We start from the raw sequence: 19,397 nt of genomic DNA, 5'->3' as shown, positions 1-19,397 counted from the left end.
GCTGTTTTTGTTGCATATATCAATAAGGTAGTTGTTTTTTATTATACACTCAGTAGGTAGACAAAAGCAAATGCAATCTGAGGCTCTTCATGCATGATGGTTAACAGCGTTAAAGTGACAAGGAAACAGCCAGAAGCTGCTGGTGGTTGAACTCGTGCTGATGAAATAGCAGGTACAGGTAGATCGGTAAGAAATTATTTAGACTTAACTTTAGAAGATAGAGGTCACGAACTGAGTGAATATAAGCATCAGCATGGCTTCATTTCACTGTGTTGCACCACAGCAAGCTTGATTCAGTAAGTCAGGGTCCAACCGTGTCCCCAGACGGGAGATTAAAAAGCATTTTTCATTGTTTAATTTATTCAGTTAACCATTCATTAGCAATTTCTGTTCATTTATTACCCAACTTTAGGATCAAATTGCCGTTACAAAGCTTCACAGGAATAAAATTCAGGTGCAGATTTTTATGACAACTGGGACAAAAACTGGAAGAAGATAGGAACACATGGGAAATAAGTGAAATGATGTTAAAATCAAATAAATTTTTGCTGTAGTTTAAAGGGCATGAAAACTAATAACATAGATTCTCATTTGGTTTAGTGGACGTATAAACAGCTACTAAAACTCTTTCTGTGTTCTGCCTTTTCAGGAGACATCTGTTTCGTAAGTCCTAAATTTATTCTGTACTTGTTCTCTGTGTGTAATAGTATCGTCAGTTCCATTTACATAACTACTGTATGCAATAAAACGGCACCAGGTTTTTTTAAATTGTGGCCGTATTATTAACCCCCGACAGGATTGATCCTATCTGCTGCAGAGCTTCTGCTCCAGCTTAAATTTACAGCCAGAGCACCATAAACACCACCAAACATTTTCCATTCCCAGGACGCCCATTCAAATGCCTCTTCATTTAGTTCCCCTGCTCGCCTGGGACAAAAGACACGGCCGGAAAGCAGGGAACCTTAGCCCTCCCTGAAGACATGCTATTGTAGAGGCTGAAAAGCTCTGGAGGGGCATGACGAGGAGTAGTGAAGCTTCTTCTGTTAATTTGTTTGAAAGAGAGTTGCTTTTGAGTTATAGATCGCAGAGAGAGGACGAAAAGCAACAACTGAAAAATGGAAAGTAAGTTAAAGGAGCTCAGAAACTGGTTGCTCCTAGTTGGTTTGCTGCAAAGACTTGCTATTAAAGCTGGTTACACCATACAACAACTAGTTCTTAGATAGAGATTGGTCATTGATGCATGTAGGTTTAGGTGTAGGACACCTTCTGGCCTACAGATTAATCCCTATTGATGCATGACTATGGAAGTAATGACAGCTGAGAATGAAAATATTGAAACTACCTGCCTTATTTGCTGTGTAAATAAGCAACTAATTGTTAGCAAATTCACCAAATCAGCTTAAAAGATCACAATTTTAATGTTATAATATATACAATAGATATTTAATTGTGCAAGCTGATTTATTGAACAACTAGTTTGAAACTAGCTACTAGTTAAAATGAAGTTAGGATGGACTTTATGTGCAAAGTCTACATTTCATACAGGCGTTTTTACCATGGCTGTCCCTGCTACTGGAGCGTGTTTGATAATACCATGTCAGACTGAGTCGTCTCTGCTGATTATTTCTGCCTGGTGATATATGTGGATGCCCAGACTGATTAGTCACTGTCCCCACTGCCAGACTACAGCTAGAGCTCTTTCTCTCCTCCCTCTGTCGCAACTTGTTTGTGTTTTTGTGCAACGAAGGATCATTACTCGTTTGCTGCTGAGCCTAATGGGGCTTATCAGCATTAATAGCACAAGGTGGAAACAACATTTATGCAGTTGAAACCACTCATGCTGACATATTTAGCTTTTTGACAGTCAGATCCAGAGGGATTGCATAAATTTGCAACTTTCCTTTTTAAATCCTGAGCTCAGTTTGATTGAAGCAGCAGCGTCCTGAATATGAAATGCTATACGTTATAAAGCAATAAGTTAAAGAAAGGAAATGAGGATAGTGAGAGAGATGAAAGCTTTGAGGTGAAAGAGGGAGGGAGGGACACACATAATGAAAGAAAATGTAATTGCTGGCACGAAAGCATCAACTTACAATAAAAAAAGCGAGCAGAAGGTTGACAGATTTAATAAGCAGACAGTGTGATCTGAGGACACAAACACACAGAATGATGAGTGAGGTGGTGGTGGGGTGCGATGGAAGAAGGGATGCGTCTTTATTTTCAAATGGGGCTTGTGTGGGGGTTATGAAATCCAAAAATACACCATAACTTTACTGCTCCAATTACTGAGCTCAGAGAACGTGCATGTGTGCAAGCGTCCTTCTGTTCAATTGATTCTGATTTGACTTTCATGGCACAAGGGATGATGAGATGAGTTATATTAACAGATGCACACAGAGTTTGGTCCTCTGCGTTCATCATATTCTCAACTGACAACACTGAGCACTAAATGACAAATTCTTAATACATTAGCAAGATAAAAAAATATAAACATAATAAAAAAAGACAAAATATTTAATATATTAATGGCATTTAATGCTAGTACGTGAAATGAATTGTGATTTTTTTCTTCTCCATGACATCAGGTGATTTGATCTGTATCATAAAAAATAACAGAACCACAATTAGCTCTTTGCGTCCATCATTTGTGTTTTCACACGCATATTGGCGTCACGTATGGAAACTGAAACTAGAGGGGACGTCACGTTTACTGGCATGGAAGGAAAAAACCTTAGCACTGAAAGTGGTTTTACATACATTAGGTGTCAGACTGTGGTGGCAGTAAAGTAAACCAGCGTTTGTCTGTTGTAGGTCATGAAAACGTATTGTCTCATTCTTTAGTACGCTTTTGGAAAAAAACAATAATTTGGAGACGCTCCTGCGACTTAGATTTTCCAAAAAAACACAAATGAGAATTGTTGTTTGTAGAACTGATTCTGTCGTAGGTCCTACCATCCAAACCAACCAATACCACTGAGACTTCTGTTTTTATATTTAAACCGACTCTCAACTTAGCTTCTTAAACACTGACCACAATAGTTCTATAATTTCTACTGTGTTCATTATTAAAACCACAAAGGCAAACTCAAACCACAGCATTTCCCGACTCTCTTTTTATTCCTAAACCTAAACCAAACTACTAGAAACAGGTTCCCCTTTCATTTTTACACCTGTACCGGGGTTACCCTCTGTATCTTTAACCAAGCCTGATTGTTTTTGGACGTTGCTACTGTACCAGTGCAGGACTGGTGATTGTGGGTGTTGTTCCTGACTTTGTTCTGGAGAACACAGAGTTTAGGGCAGAGACACAAGCTGTGTCTTAGTGCAGGAGTTGTTCTCGCTCGTAGTTAAAAAAACAAACAAATAATCTTTAATAAAGTTAATGTGTTTCATGGCATTCTGTCATTTTATAGCTGCACTCAAAATCAGGTACTGGTAGAGCAATAGCCAAATTAACTGTGCAATATCACTATAATGAAATGTTCTTTTTTTGGCTATTTGGCAGCAGAACAAGCTCAAACACAAAAAAAGAAAAAGGAAAGAACAACTATTCTAACAACAAGAGTCCCCTGACCTAGACGCTCCAGAATCCCTACAGATAGTTTCGCTTTCACGTTCTGACCTCCTTCACCTAAGCATTCGTAAAATTGAAACAGAAACTTCCTTAAGCTTTCCAGAGCATCAGCAGAACGTCCTGACCTTTGCTCTCACCTAAACAATCCAGAGCCACACCTAAATGTTCCGGACTATAATCGGGGTTTAGGAAGTCTTTGGTATTCTGGAGTTCTGGGCAGTGTCACAGCTGAGAGGGAGACAGGAAGTGGGGCTGGAAGTCAGTGAAGAACACAAACACTGCCAGAGAGGAAAGGGAACAATGGTATCTTGAGATTAACAGAGTGGATTTTATGTCTACACGCATATTCTGTAATGTTTTAACCAGGAATTATGATATTTATATCCCGCACATCAAAAATACTGCACTGCAGTTCCTTTTTTTGTAGAACAATTGGATAACAAACTCTGTTTCATTAATTAAAATGCCACATGTGGTGAGGTCTGTGGTGACCGAATACAACATGTCATAAAAATACAAAGAGTGTGATTCATTTTCTTTCAAAGAATCTCAAACTGCTCTTCTGTTGTTGTCCTCCAGCTTCACGGCCTCATAGCGTCATGCAGCGCTGTAGTATCCATTAAAAATCTACTCTTAATGACTACATTTGTTTTTATGTGAGCCCACAGCCAATGCCCCTCTGAACCAAATCAATGGTAATGTACCAATCTGGACCTAATTAAAAGTCACATTTAACTCTCCTCTGCTCATCTCCCCATGCTGCTGCTTTCTTTGACACGCATGAGGATGGATTTTATCAAATCAATACCCAGAGGAAATGGAGTGTATGAGGTTGTTAGGATTGATCATAGCAGAGAGACTGCTGCTGATCTCTTCCAGAACTGTGCAATGATCTTTCTAAATGGGCACACACTCGCTCAGAGAAATGATTTGATCGAATCAGCTTGAGTCAAGTTCAAATTTCAATAACGGAGCTCCTGCCCTGCAGGCGGCCTCGGTGCCAGATGCTGTTCTCTGCCCTGCAGGCGGGATCACAGAGACCTGTCGGCACATAAACCTGTCACAATGGTTAACGGGCGACTGAGTGCGATGGCAGGTCGTAGCATCGTGAAGATGAATTGTTAATGTGTGCATAGGCAGTAAACTATGAGCAGGCTCGGATCATATGACAGGGTCACCATCCATACTAACTGGTTTCTTTATCAGTAGGACCAGTGCAGACCTGCTGTGCCTTTAAATCATTCATGAATCAGGTCATTCATCTATCTTTTCACTTGAGAAAGGATAGGGAATGTTATCAAAGGCTGCAACAGGTGTACACTGCGAAAGAATGCAGCAAGACCTGAGGTTTCAGTTTGCACGGTAAGACAAACTAAACCCTTAAACCTGTTTAGTATGCTTAAAATCAAACAAATAGGCCATAGAGGTTTTGGGGAATCTGTTTTGTGGAACTTTTGGGGCTTATGGATGAGTGGTTTGTCTGGGGGAAGAAGAATGCAATATACACTGAAAAGTACACGTGGCTACAGTGAAGCATGGTGGTGGCTTAGCAGTGGTCTGGGGCTGCTTTGCTTTCTCTGGCACTTGTAACCTGCAGCGTGTGAAATGCAAAGAATATTTCAACTATCCGGAGGAAGCTGAAGCTTGGGCGTCACCGACCTTTCAACGGGACAATGATCCCAAGTGTACCCAAGTATTTAGAGGGTTACAGCACACAAATCCAAGAATCTGAGTAAACTGCACGCGGGCCCTGCATTAGATTTGCAGCAGGTCACGATATAATAATTATAATTAAACCACATATAAAAATAGTTATTTAAATTGTTCTTGTTCGTATATTTTGGCTAAAACACTCCTAATTTGCAGTGCAGTTTGAGTAACTTTGCATGCAAAAATAAATACGTTGTAAACAGAGTATTTCTGTGGTGCAGTATTCAAGGATGGAGGAAGACTTCTATCACCACTGAGGCTGTGAAATACACAGGGAGTGAGAATACTATATTAGAATCTGTAGTGGTGTACAGTGGATCATAACGTACAAATACACAAGTAATACTCAAATACTGAGTATGGCTGAGTAAATGTACTTAACTTATAGTATATTTGAGGACATGTACCTGCAGTGCACCGACCCTGGGAGATCCACATTCTCTGATGAATTAATTCATGTGGGTGTATTGGATATCCCTCACAGCCCCTCCCTCGGTGCAACGCGGCGGGCGGGGCCTGGTCTGATCCCACACTGTGCTGCTGTTGCTCGCGGGGTTTAGGAGGATTACGGCGCCGGGCGGACTCGGGGAGCGAACCGACCCGTCAGTCGGTGTTCAGCGGGCGCCGTGATGGCATGTGTTGCTCCGACGGTGTTAACGGACAACGGTCAACTTTAGTTTCGTTTGAGGACCACGACACGGAGCGGGGGATCCGGTTCGAGTCCCGAGATTATGTCCGGAGCTGGTTGTGCTGCTGTGGAGAAAAGTTTAAGAGAAGTAACGTCAGGGATACGGTCACACCGGCGGCGGTAAAATGGTAAATAGACGTTTGTACTAAGTTAGCTAACATTAGCTAGCTAACTAAACTCCACACCGCTGCTGTCAACCTTTAAATCTGTACTGTTAAAACAAACCCATACGTTTTTGTGATTTAAAGCCTGATCTGGTGTCAGTGACTGGGAGCTGGGGAATCTCAAATACGAGTTTACCGTGTCTGAACGTTAATTGTTGAATGTCTAAATCCAGCTAACGAACCGTCGGGTTCTGTCATCATCCGCCTATTTTCCAAGTAGTGTTTTGATAAACAGCAAAACATCTGTCACAGCGATTCTTACCGACAGGTCCCGACAGGTTTTCGTATGAAGAGGAAAAACACGTCACTTAACCTGAAGAAGCTTAAACTGTTGTTTGCTTCTTTGGAAAATGTTGATATCTTCTGCAGCACAACACATTTAAATACTCCTGAATCTGTAGAAGACTCTGTGTAATTCGGCACAGATCCAACCCTCCTGTCAGTACATTTTCTTCTTTTTAATTTCCTTTCTTAATATCTTTATCTTACTATATTCCTATTATCATCGGCTTACACATTATGCTACTGTTTGTTTGTATCTGCACTCACATGCGACGAGACATTAAATTAATGGATATTTAAATGGAGCTTGGCGGAGATGAATGACGCTTCTTGCGTATCTTCTGCCAGACAATGAACCATTTAATCATCTACACATCATGAAGGACATTTGGCACACTAAGACCTGGGTTATCCAGTGTATGTGCAGATATTGCAATGCCTTCAGGTTTATATTCAAATCTTGTAATGTATCTTCATTCCACCTCACATTTGATTGTGTCCATATGTTATGCATCTTAAGGTTGAATATTTTGTTATGACAGGGAAACAGATTCTCTGACCCACTTACAGGGGGTTCAAATATACAGAGAGCTGCTGCTTAGTTGACAATCGGACATCTACGTTAAGAGCTACAGGTACATGACAACTGTTAACAGACTTAATATAAAGAGGAGGTGCACAGGCTTTTTTTGTGTCCATGCAGTTCACGTTTCTTGAATGAACCCTAATGTTGAGTTAAATTGCTTTAAGATTGCTTACTTAATTTAAATATAATTGTTATAAGAGCCACTCAGACAGCTTTAATCACTTAGAAAGATGACAACATTATTCTTGCCAGCTGACACCCACATATACAACTGTGAACCATAACTTTGTGATGCATTGTCCTGCTATGTGTTGTGTGTCAGCATCAAGATATACACAATAACACACAAAATGTTTTCACAACACCCTTACGAAGCAATTAGGTACTGGAAGCAGACCATCCTGTCCTTTATTTGGTGACACTCGGAAGGGATAGTTGTGTTAGCTGAGCATCTTTCACACCAAACATCGATTACTACTGAGTACCTCTGTTGGTACAGGATGTAGTGCCTTGCCGAAGGGCACCTGTGCCTACGTTGTTTTGGAAGAATGAAACATTAGTCACTCAATTTCCTTAAGCAACATCCAGTGAGAAGCTGGAAAGTCTTGTTTCTGCACAGGAGGCGGTGAAAGCAGCAGGACTGGTTATGTCTTGGTAACCAGTCCATCATCCAGGAAATTGGATCTCGTTGATCTAAGTGGCAGTCCACATGAGTAACGTAGCAAATCTGAGTGCCAATTTAAGAACTATTGTGATAATCAAATACACAAGAGTCATTAAATTAAGCAACAATGCAAAAAATAAAATAAATATTTAACTTTCGATTGGAAAATAGCTCTAAACAATGACTGTGATTAAATTAAGATTTTATTTGATCAATTAATCGGCTATTAAGACAGTATAGCAAAAAAAATGCACTGAATACCACCTTCTGTAATGAGTAGGTCTTTCTCAACAACCTCACTTTATTCATTATGTCTTTTTTATGGTTGCAGGATTATATGTTCTGCAGCAGACAAAATGCCTCCCGGCCATGTCTGTATCCCATCAAACACAATGCACACTAAACATTTGGCATTTGTTCAGCAGTATCTTCATTTAAGATGGTAACTGTCTCCTGAAGGATTTGCATTAACAACTGCAGACATTCGTGTCTCATATATGACTCAGCTTTCCAGTTTTTCTCATATAACAAATACAGGAGACATGCTGAGCTTTACCTCCTGAGTGATGAAGAGAGAGGGCGAATGATAATCACGGAGGAAATTGAGTTGTTCAGGACTGCAGTTGACTCGGTTTAGCAGAATATCAATGTGGATGGTTCTTAAAGGTCACTTTGCTCTGTGTGTGTTTACATAAGCCTGAATAGAGAATGTATTTTTGGGAGGTTATGCATAATTACTACTACTTTCATATAGCAGAAGATTTCATTCTCTCCAAGCTTTTGTTTGTGCTTTTTGATCTTCAGGAAAAGGGTGTGGGTGTGTTTCCTTCTCCAAGCTCCTGACAGAAATTACCCTCTGAGAAATGGGGTAATTTTAAAGGGTTTTTTCTTCCTTAGATTCATATCAAGAAACTGGAGATTGCTTTACCAAAAATCCAATTCCACTTTATTCCACTTTTTGTGTTTTCTGTCAGTCAGATTAAGTTGAGTTCTGTTTGTTTCAGGTTATGAAATACATCATGTGACCCATAGTGTTGGATTGTCAGAAAATAGCAGACGTTTGTTTTTCAGGAAAATATGTAGTTTGTCACCGTGTTGCCAGCTAGTATGGTCTGGACCGTAGTAGGGCAGTGTCTAATGGGATATTGGCACACTCTGTGTTGTATTTATTTAGTCTCATATTAGTCCCATACAGCTAATATCTTTGGCATTTTGCCTTCTCTTTAATGCCAAAATGAGCTAGAGGACAGTCAGGAGCCCAGATGATCTAGTGTTCAGATCTTAGTGGTTGATTAATCTGGTATTATTTTAATATAATAGTTCACTAGTTCATTATTAAACACAAAGCGGGAGTTTATATAATATCTGAGGAGGAAGGAGTTATTACTCTTAAAGATTAATTAAATTATTAAATTTCTTACAAATGTAGTAGGGGCAGTTGTCTACGAACACCAGGGTTGGTGGTTCAATTCCTGGTTCCATCTAGTCCCTGGCCATGTGTCGAAGTGTCCCTGGACAAGACACTGAACCCCAAACTATTGGCGCCTCAAAGCGGCAACCTGGCCACAATGCAGTTTCTCACTGTGGGACTAAAAAAAGTTAATAATAAAAGTTTAATTAAGAAGATAAACACCTGCACACGGACTCCAAACCACAGTGTTCTTTTGCTGCAATGGAAAATAAATCATTAAAAAACTAAATGCTGAAACAATTTGTTGTTATTAGATCGACAGAAAATAAATTTTGCAGTTCTTTTGATAATTAAATTACATTTTTAATCTGCTGGTGAGAGATTTGAGGACTTGATGTTTTTCTTTGTGATGCCTTTTCACAAATTGAATGTTTTGGCACTTTTGGACTGATGTGGGGATTAAAACTAAACAAAGATAAAAACCTGACACAATAGACATGTAGAAAATAGAGTTTAAGAAAAGCATGATGTCTTCCCAGCCTTTGATTACATGCAACAGGTGTTTTTAACATACTTTATAAATAGTTAAAATTTGTTTTGTCATTACACTGAGTGAAACAAAAACAGTAAACAAACTACTTTTTGGAAACGATTCAAAATTGTTAAAGAAGTGGATTCAGAATTGGATTCAGATTTATATTTGATAAAATCCGACTGAAATCTATCTCTAGGACCAGTTTAATGGCGAGAACGCACCAACACACACACTGACACAGCCCCCACCCCTACATCCGCCATCAGCACCACAAATCACAGCAATGAGCCGAGACGCAGCCATTGTTCGTCCATTGAGAGAGAACAAAAGAGGAGGAGTGAATGTTGTTGAATGGGAGCTGACTGATGGTCTTCACCTTCCACACTCGCTTCATCGGTTGTTACGATGAGGTGCGAGGCCGGCTCTGCTCATCCGCGTCGGTTGTCACAGCAACCGGTGGAATCCGTTCACTGCATCTCTCTCTCTCTGCGTCTGTGTCGTATTCTGGAATAAATGAGCCATAAAGTTATTCAAATGAAACAACAGAGGCAATCTGTGATAGGTAAATTACTGAGACATTTCACATGTAGGTACATAGGTTTATCTGGCCGTCTGTCTGTCTCTCTGTGTCTTTCTCTGTGCGTTTGGATTAGGGATTGAGTGGGCTAAGCTGACAGTGAATAGACACACCAGCAGTGATGCCGGTGTGTGAGTAACACAGTGCAGATTAACCCAGCACACAAATGCTGTGGCCATCAAAGAGATCCTGTGCTGGGGCTATCACACACACACACACACACACACACACACACACACACACACACACACACTTCTTTTTCCCCTACTCATATCACATAAAGCTGATTCACTGTGATTATTACGCTGTGTAAGCAGTTGTATTTAGCCAGCTGACTAAATGTGGTTCAGCCCCCTCTGATGTTTTATTTTCTAACTTGTCAACATACTAGGACTGCAACTAACAACTGTTTTCTATAAGTTATCTTCTCAATTAATGGAGTCATTATTTGGGCCATAAAAAGTTAGAAAATACTATAAAAGAAAACTTTCATTTTATTCACATTTGTATTTAACTGATAAATTCCAAAGGTAGACTAAAGTAGATCAATAGACTAACTGTTAATGAAAATAATCCCTAATTATCACTTATTTAGGTTTAGTTCAGACCTCAGTTTGTTTTCTCTGTGGTAGGGGTTAACCCTAACCCTTTAAAAACACAGATGGCTTACACTCTGTGCTGTCCCTGAATGCTACACAACATTGTCTTGGTTAAACTCTTAGTTCATAAAATGTCAGGAAATAGACCAAACTACAGCATGTCAAATAATAAAATCGGTATTTTGTGGTTTTAGATGTTTGGACAATTAGAATAATTAAGCCTGGACTCACTACTTCACGTCTTGTTTTGTCTGACCAACAGTCGTAAACACATGAACACTGCAACCAGAACATCTTGGCTCTTTTGCTTAGAAACGCTGAAAATTGCTCAATTATCCAATTATTCAGTTGTCGGAATAATTGTAGATTATTTTTCAGTCTATTAAAGGACTAACCACTGGGTCTGCAGTGGCAGCCTTTATGTATTTTTGACTTATTTGATAATTTTCAGTCCATAATCAAAGTAATCAGCCATTTTCTGAGGAACAGAACAACACATTACATTTTTCCCCTTTATAAATATTTAGCTGTCTAAATGTGGAAAACACATATACATACATACATACACCAATAGCTACAGACGTTATCTTCACCTTCCTGGCTCATGGTGATGTGGCCAGCTCTGCTCTTACTGCTTTTTAAACCTCTTCTCTTGTTTTTAGCTGTAAATGCAGACTTTAAGCTGTTCCTAACATGCGGTGTTGTGACTGAACTGTCGAGTGGCATGAAAAAGTAATTAGCCTGGCTGACTGTGCGTCACTGACCAAAATGAGTAGAGCCCTAAAAGCACCACATTTAAGTAAATGCATTCTTTGCTATGTTTCTCTAGATGCCTTTCAGTTCCTGCCTTTGGGTAAAATATTCATTTGAACCTCAGAATTTTATTTCCATAACAGCACCTGTCCAGAGATTTGCAGTTAAATTCTCACATTATGCTGGGAAACATTAATATAACCATGTGGATAATGACTGTGAAGATGATTTAACAACTCCCTGAGACAGTTTGAACAGATGCAATAGACTATAACTAGATCATATTCTCACTCTTCACTTGGAAACTGTAGTTGGAAAAGCAAACAAAGTGCACCTTGTCTTCCTGGGACCCCAAGTTCACTCACTTGCTGTATTTCAGGTGTCAGGTGTTAGTTGAAGAATCTCATTCATTCAGGTTATGGGATGTCTGGACATCTTGAATGTCACATTTAATTGCTCACTGTGCTTTTAGAGGCTGAAACTTGTCTGGGCGCCCACTTATACAGAGAGTAGCCACAGTGCCACACCATCTCCATTTATAAACAGTTTGTCGAACTGTGCACCAGATCGTTGAGATCACGTTGTAAACCCAGCTTCAAGCAATTCAACAAATCATGATAGAAGGTCTTCTAAGATCTGTGTTGCTAGGCATAAACTATGGACAGATGCTCCCTGTGAAGAGCAAACTGAAAATGTTTGTGCAACTCAACCCACACCTCCAGTTTAATTTCACTGACTCTAGATTTCCTTAATTCATTTAGCTTTTATTAAAATCAGTAGCCCTGGGGATTCACTTAACTTTTTCCACCAGAACTATTTCCTTAGTTTAATATTATATGTGCATGTACATAAGGCAAAGTGTATTTCTGTTTTGAAATGCAGTTGTTGTCTCTAGATACATTACTATGTTCTGTTGTATGAGATTAATATGCTGGATGTGGTTGGATGATATAATTTTTTGTTTGTGGTTGAATAATGTTTCTGGTTAATCCCATGAGATATGGGTCACAATAGTATTCCTTAAGTGTTTCTGTAGATCAGTGTGGGTGGGTAAATTTGGCTGCAGCTGAGTCAGAGATTGTGGATTTTGTAGAAATGCCACCTCAGTACATGGAGATGAAGATTTAAAGCAGACAAATGTTCCCTTAAAGGCCACAGTATGAACTCTGACCTTATCTTGTTGAATGCTCTGATTTTTAAAACTATAATCCTGATGATCCACCTGCAGAAGTCAAACACTGACCTCTCTCCTTCTCACTCTCACTCTGCCACTTTCTGTCACCATCACTTCCTCTTCTTCACCCTTTAAATTCATGTATACAGCCTCTCACGTCTGTACCCTTACCATAAGCATTTTAGGCTCCCTGTTTGAATAGGAGAGAAAGCTGTTGGGTAATCTTTGCTCTTGAAAGCAGAGATTAAAATCTCAGATTACAAGAGGAGAGAAGAGAAGAGCAGGGATTACAGCATTTTTTCACGGTGTCCCAGACAGTATGGTCATATGCAAACAATACATAATATTCAGATTGTGTAGTAGATCCTGTGCTCAGTTTTAAAGCTGCCTGGATGGTAAATGAATTGCCAACTGTTTATTGATTTTTAACTCGATATCCATCTACAACTCTCTCTTTCTCACTCTGGTGTGACTTATTGATTCACTCTATTACCTAGTTTCTCTATAGTGTAGTTTTTAAAAAAGCTGTGTAATGGAATAAATCATCTCACGGTGTACAATAATTTTTTTTCTTCTGCCTGTTTTGTAGAGAATAAATAGTTGCTAAGAAAATCCTGTTATTGTACAAAATGTTTTATCTGCAAGACAATTCTGAACTTAAATGAACCCTTAAAATGTGGGAAATGTTCCATATCCATATCAGCACTTTATCATCAAATATCATTAGTGTCATTCATTTAGAGACATTAGTTTAATTGCTTTCAACACATAAGGCCAGATTACTAAAACGATTGGCAGCTGCACGCTGCATTTAACACTGTGCTCCATCCAGGCTGAACTCAAACCAGATCTTGTGTACTTTTCTGCTTAGATGGATTCAACTTTATGCTTTAAAATGCGTAGTTAGTGTTACGAAAAGCTGTTTTTGCCTCTTATGCATCTCACTCAGCCACGGAGGGCTGATGGAGAGTGGAGTAGAAACATCCTCTGTGCATCAAAAAGCACTAGAGTTTGTGCAAAATGGGGATTTTTTAGAAGCACAAAATGCAGGGCAAAGCACATTAAAGAAACACAGCTTTTAGTCATGCTAGTTGTGCAACCCTACGGATGGCAATTGCAGACGGTCTTTTGGTTCACCCCTCTGGACCAGACTGAAATAACTCGACTAACGGATGGAATTATCTAAATGGTGCCCAGAGGATGATTCCTAATGAGCTCCGTGATCCACTGACCAGTGCCACAGGCAAGTCCGAGTGTTTACTTAACCAGTGAAACATTTCAACATATAGTTGAAGCATTAGTACATAATTAGATACAACATTTATCATACTCAGAACATCACGTTTCTTCAAGGGCACATTTAAATTTGTCCAAAACTTTACTTATTTTGTGGCTGTGTTGGTAATAGATAATGATAATAGCTGTCTTGAATCAGTCCAGCGCGTGTCAGAAATGTAAAGTGGTCCCAAAACCATCAACTTGCAAAACTTTATAGCGTAAGTTGTGTGTGTGTGTGTGTGTGTGTGTGTGTGTGTGTGTGTGTGTGTGTGTGCGTGTGTGCGTGTGTGCGTGTGTGTGTGTGTGTGTGTGTGTAAGTAAGTAATAGGTCCAATGCATTGTGACCATGTTAGCATGCTGATGTTTGCATTTAGCTCTAAGCAGTGCTGTGTTCTGTTTATTCTTATGTACTAGAACAGTCTGTCCTTTTGTCAGACTAGATCTTTATCATTTCACCTAATAGAATTCTCTGTAAGTCTATACCTCAGCATCTTTTCTCTGGAAACTTATTAACTAATCAGTTTAAATTTCAGTCTGAAGGCAACGAAATGAGGAGGTAATGAGAGCAGAAGATCTCAGTCAGTCTCTGACTCAGTCAGACATGCCCTCCTCTTCATACCTCCATCTGTGGGTTGTTAATGAGGCTCTGGGGTGTTTTCCTAGGCCGTGTCACTGCAGCACTGTGACACTGTCGTAATATACAGACTTGGAAACTACAGAGCACTGATGGAAGTTGGATCTCATGGCACATATCACGTCTGTAGCATCAAGTGTTGAACAGCACAATTTGATGCTTTCACAACTATTTATGGTTTGAAATTCTGTAGAAGTATAAATCCTTCATCAGTTTGCCTATATGTTTGTCAGTTCTTTGGCCCCGATTCTCTTCTCTACTTCTGGATTTATAAATTATGATTGTGTTGAAGATCAAACATGGAATGATACCTAAAATAAGGCACCCCAGGCACAGATTTCAGCATAGTGTGACATTATATTTTTGACACTGCTGTTGTTTTTGTTTCGCATTCTTGCACGCCGTATAATGTGGACGTGTTCTGTTCTGCCCATCACAAGTTCAGTATATGGGCGTGTGCAGAGCAGCCAGTTTGGACTTGCAATCAGTTTTTAGTCATTGAGTGATAGAGCAATCAGGTGTACTGCTGACTTCCACTGACCCCACCTTTGGGTTGGCCTCGGTACAGGTGTGACAGTGTGTGCATTACTGAATGAGAGCAAAGGTGAACACAGCGTAACACACACACATACAGAGGCAAGCACTCCTCCATTACTTTGCTGTTTATACTACACTAATATCACCACTAACCATGCTTTTTTAATATTACTCACCTTGATTCTTTCAGCACATGCATATATCTGGATGCAACAGCCTCTGTTATGGTGATTTGTCTGCTGCCCAACGTTTCAGCCATTCCAGGTGTGCTCACTGCAGAAAAGTGTTTGTCAGTCCACCACAATGCTGCATGCAGTGCAAATCAGTTTACCTCACTTTCATGCAGAACATCAGGAAACTGTCTTGCACAATTATTCGCTGTAATTTTTGCAGACATCCCAGATGTCCAGTGCTCAGCAGCAGCTGTGGTGTGAGGCATACAGGGACATTACAGAGCGTAGGACAAACAAATGAGAGTATAGGACTAAAATTAAATATGCTGTAGTTGTTTTAAAGTTTCAAGCTGGGCTTTAGTGGGAGATACTGTAGACAAATTAGTCAGTTTCAAAACTAATCCTACGTTTCAGTTTCTTCCATTGACAGGATATTAAAAAATAATTGTCTGATAGCAAAAATATGGAAAATCCCATAAAATAAGTCCATAAGTCCAATCCGATCTTATTATAGTGCTGAATGTTTCCTACACTCCCTATGTTTGTATTCAAGCCCATTTCTCCTTTTCCATCTGTTCTTTGCCTGTTTTTCTTTCCACTTAATCTCTGGGTGATTCCCTGTATCTCTGGAGCCCCGTGGGGAGGTGTGCCTGTCTGCCATCTCCTGTTCCCCACAGGAGGCTCCTCTCTCTGGTCACAGAGTCACGGCTGATCCCCTCCAGGTGGGGGCGAGGGAGGGGTTGTGGCTCTCCAGTCCAATTCGAATGAACCGAGCGTCTCGTTTCACCTTAAACTGTCCCTTTTTATCACCGGTCAACTGAAACTTCTGTCTCTGTGAGCTGAATACTTTACTTAAGGTTGAATGAACAAACCTGGAGGATATTCTGTCAGCAAAACAAAGCTAGTTCTGTTCACATATTCATTATGTTATTTCTGTGTCTATTTTACACATTATAAATGCAGAGTATAATTGAAGATTTAAATATAGCAAGTTTGTCTTCTTAACTATTAAAATAACTTTCACTGAAGGCAACTGAGGACATAAGATGGATTCTCTTTGGAGATAAAGAAGTTATGAGCCTCTGATCATAGATAGAGGTGTGCTGTAGATGTGATGTAGAAAAAATAGCTGGAGCCACATTTTCATAAAATCATGTCAAGATAATGTGAAAATTATACACCACAGTGTTTAATAACCTCGGGGAGTCCTCCTGATGTATGTTAGCGACCCTGGTTGGCAGGGTTTCATTTATTATTCATTCAGCACACATAAACACTTGTACTCAGTTTTTATGATTTATTCCAGAAAGGATTCAATCACCTGCCTTTGCTGCTCTCCCAATATCTCTGTCCCTTCAGCATGTTGCTGTTAGACTCGTCTACGCCATTCACCTTTTGATTGGCTTAAGAACCCAGGTTTAAACATCTCCTCCACTAAATCTCTCGATCTGGATTGTTCCAATCTTATTATTTCCTCCCCAACACTCAAACACACACCAGTTTCAATCAGTCAGTGTTAATCTGGTGAGCTGTTTCAGATGGCGTGTGGCTCCATGCTGGGTTAGAGCTGACAAATAGATGACTAATACAGTATTATCAGTTACAGTCAGCGTTTTAAGATCTCATTTGTAATAGAGAAGACCAATTAAGAATTAATTTTGACTTTCACATATTTTGTATTACATTGATTCTCTTTTCTCTCGAATACAAATAGGAAACCAGTTCATTTATATATTTATTTGATTAATTGGTGAATTATTTTGTTTCTATATTGTCAGATTATCAGATTATATTGAGCCCAGTCTGTCTTCTAGTTCTCTTATCTATTTAAGAGTGTGATTGAAGCTGCAACTAATGATTTTTTTTACCAAACCAAATGTCTTGTTTATATTTAACAGTTCAAAACCCAAAGATATTCAGTTCATATCATGGATAAGATGTGAATGTTAACAGAACATTAATATGAGTATATTTACTCTAGCTTTCTGTGACAGTGAAATATACCGTTTATGTACTTTAGTTATCAGAACTAGTGTTCAGAGTGGGTTTGACATTTCCTGTGAACAGCCTGTGGCTGATTTGATGGATTGACTCGTGGATCGATTTGTTCTCTCTGCAGTGGTGGACATCAGCTTATGGGCTTTTGATAACACTCACTTATGTGTTTTAGTATATTTTAAAAACAGCATTGATTACTTTAAAGAAAGGATTGTGTTAATACGTCTCTACCCTTTCTGTGTTCCTGACTTGTCTCTACCTCTGGCTCTGATGATTACGAAGGCAGGAATAAATAGACTCTGTGCTGGGAGCAAGAAAAGAAAAGACTCCCTTCGGCAGTTTGCTATGTGTTTGTGCACGGCGATGATCTCCCTGTGGAAACGTCCCTACTCACTGCTCCATCAATTAGACGCTCAGATGAGGCGGTTTTGCAGCACTTCCTGGCCTGTTCTCCATTTAATTTTACATACAGGTCACACCACAAACTCCCTCCCCTCTGTAATTATAGTTTTTGAATATAGAAAGCCAATGCAAATCACATAAGAGGACTCAGACACACTACACTGTATCTGCCTCCTCTCATGTCCAGTACATGTGTTCTTTGTTTATTTTGCAGTAGATTAGGGCTTCAGCTGATTGCTTTGTTTGTTGGTCCCACTACTTTGATCACACCACCTGAAACTGCTCACTGCACCTGTTGAAAGATGGTTATTGACGCAGCAACATGGTAGCAGGGTAGCGTTGGCATAGCTTTTTAAAACAGGTGATGTGCTGAAGTCTGTTTCCAACATGTGTTCCATTTAAGATTATCACGAACATATTTTATATGTTAATAACTTCTTATTTATTATTCTTTAACAGGCGTACATATTGCTTTTTGAACAATGAAGCAAGTAAAACACTGAAATATTATAACCTTGGCTCCATCATCAGGTTAATATTTGAGTTTGTCCATTACTTCAATTTATAAGTTAATTAAATGGACAATTACTACCAAATACCATGTGAGACAATAAACTCTCATGGTATTTGAAAAGGTGGTGAAATGATAAATATCTGCTACTGTCTGGCCCAAACTTTGTTGTTAGCTTTAGTTGTGTTAACTTAGTTTAAGTGCCCAAGTTAATATATATATAATTTACTTAATTAGTAAAATGTCCAGCACTCAAACTTGTTCATTTTATGATAACATAAAACAGATAAATCAGCTGAAACCAGCAACGATACACTAACACTTGAACATGTGGGGAAAAGCTGTTGTTGATTACATTTTCTGTTTATTAATAAATCGCCTAATCTTTCAGAAATAAATTAGTAAGCACACCGAGAAGATCAGTGTTCGTGAAAGAAGTAAAACAACTGAAAAGCAGCATCTGAGGTTTGGATGAATGTTTTTGACATTCATCAAAGCTTCCAGGCCAAATTTGAACCAAGGAGGCTGCAGATGTTATGTAAATTAAACAGCTCAGTCACCGGAGCTCTCTAATTTAGTTGTTTGTAGTGTCGTCTGCTGTGGAAGAGCAGATTTAGAGCAGTTGTGCAGTTATTAGTAGTCCCCTCTAAGGAAGACGACTGGGGCCATTTTCACTCTTGGTTTACGTCCATTCATACATTTTTTTATTTCTCTGAGACAAGTTGAGTTGAATTTCCCCTTTATATTTCCCAGTGGATATTTTCCCTCGTGGGTTTTGTGTTTTGGCTGCGTGTCTACCCATCTGTAAAATACTCCAAGAGGCCTCAGTGCCAACTGGGGTCACAGGACGAGTAGCGACCCCATATGTGCTCTGTTAACACAGACTTTCCAGTGGATGTCATGTGTGGACTGCAGAGTGTAGTGTCCCCAGCCGCACATTTACACACTGAATCCCTAGAAACCTGGTTGGTGGTTTATGGGAAGGCTATTTGTGTGTGAGAGAAGGCAAATTAACTCTGGTCGGGTCACAGATGTAAAACAGAGTCATTCAAGGTTATTTGTTTTCTCTATTGGAGGTTCAGTATAAACTGCAATAGGAAGATGATGTTTTGAAACTTCCATTCAACGCTTAATTTTTCTTCTACTC

The 19,397-nt window shown here is 39.4% G+C and overlaps 1 protein-coding gene across 2 annotated transcripts in view; it reads left to right on the top strand.

Moving 5' to 3' along the window:
- tmcc3 (transmembrane and coiled-coil domain family 3) overlaps positions 1 to 19,397 on the top strand; it is a 30,359-nt gene that overhangs the window by 4,644 nt on the left and 6,318 nt on the right. Inside the window, exon 1 of one of the 2 annotated variants that reach the window (XM_026362502.1) lies at positions 5,850 to 6,100. The exons of the other annotated variant lie outside the window; for it this stretch is intronic. Coding sequence (XP_026218287.1) covers positions 6,098 to 6,100 — 3 coding nt within the window. The 5' untranslated portion in view covers positions 5,850 to 6,097. Of the gene's footprint in view, positions 1 to 5,849; positions 6,101 to 19,397 lie in introns of those variants that run through there. 2 annotated transcript variants of the gene reach the window in all.

This window comes from Anabas testudineus, chromosome 23, assembly GCF_900324465.2.
Source record: "Anabas testudineus chromosome 23, fAnaTes1.2, whole genome shotgun sequence".
Lineage (NCBI taxonomy): Eukaryota > Metazoa > Chordata > Actinopteri > Anabantiformes > Anabantidae > Anabas > Anabas testudineus.
The sequence above is the reverse complement of the archived record's forward strand: the minus strand, read 5'-3'. Positions and strand labels throughout refer to the sequence as shown.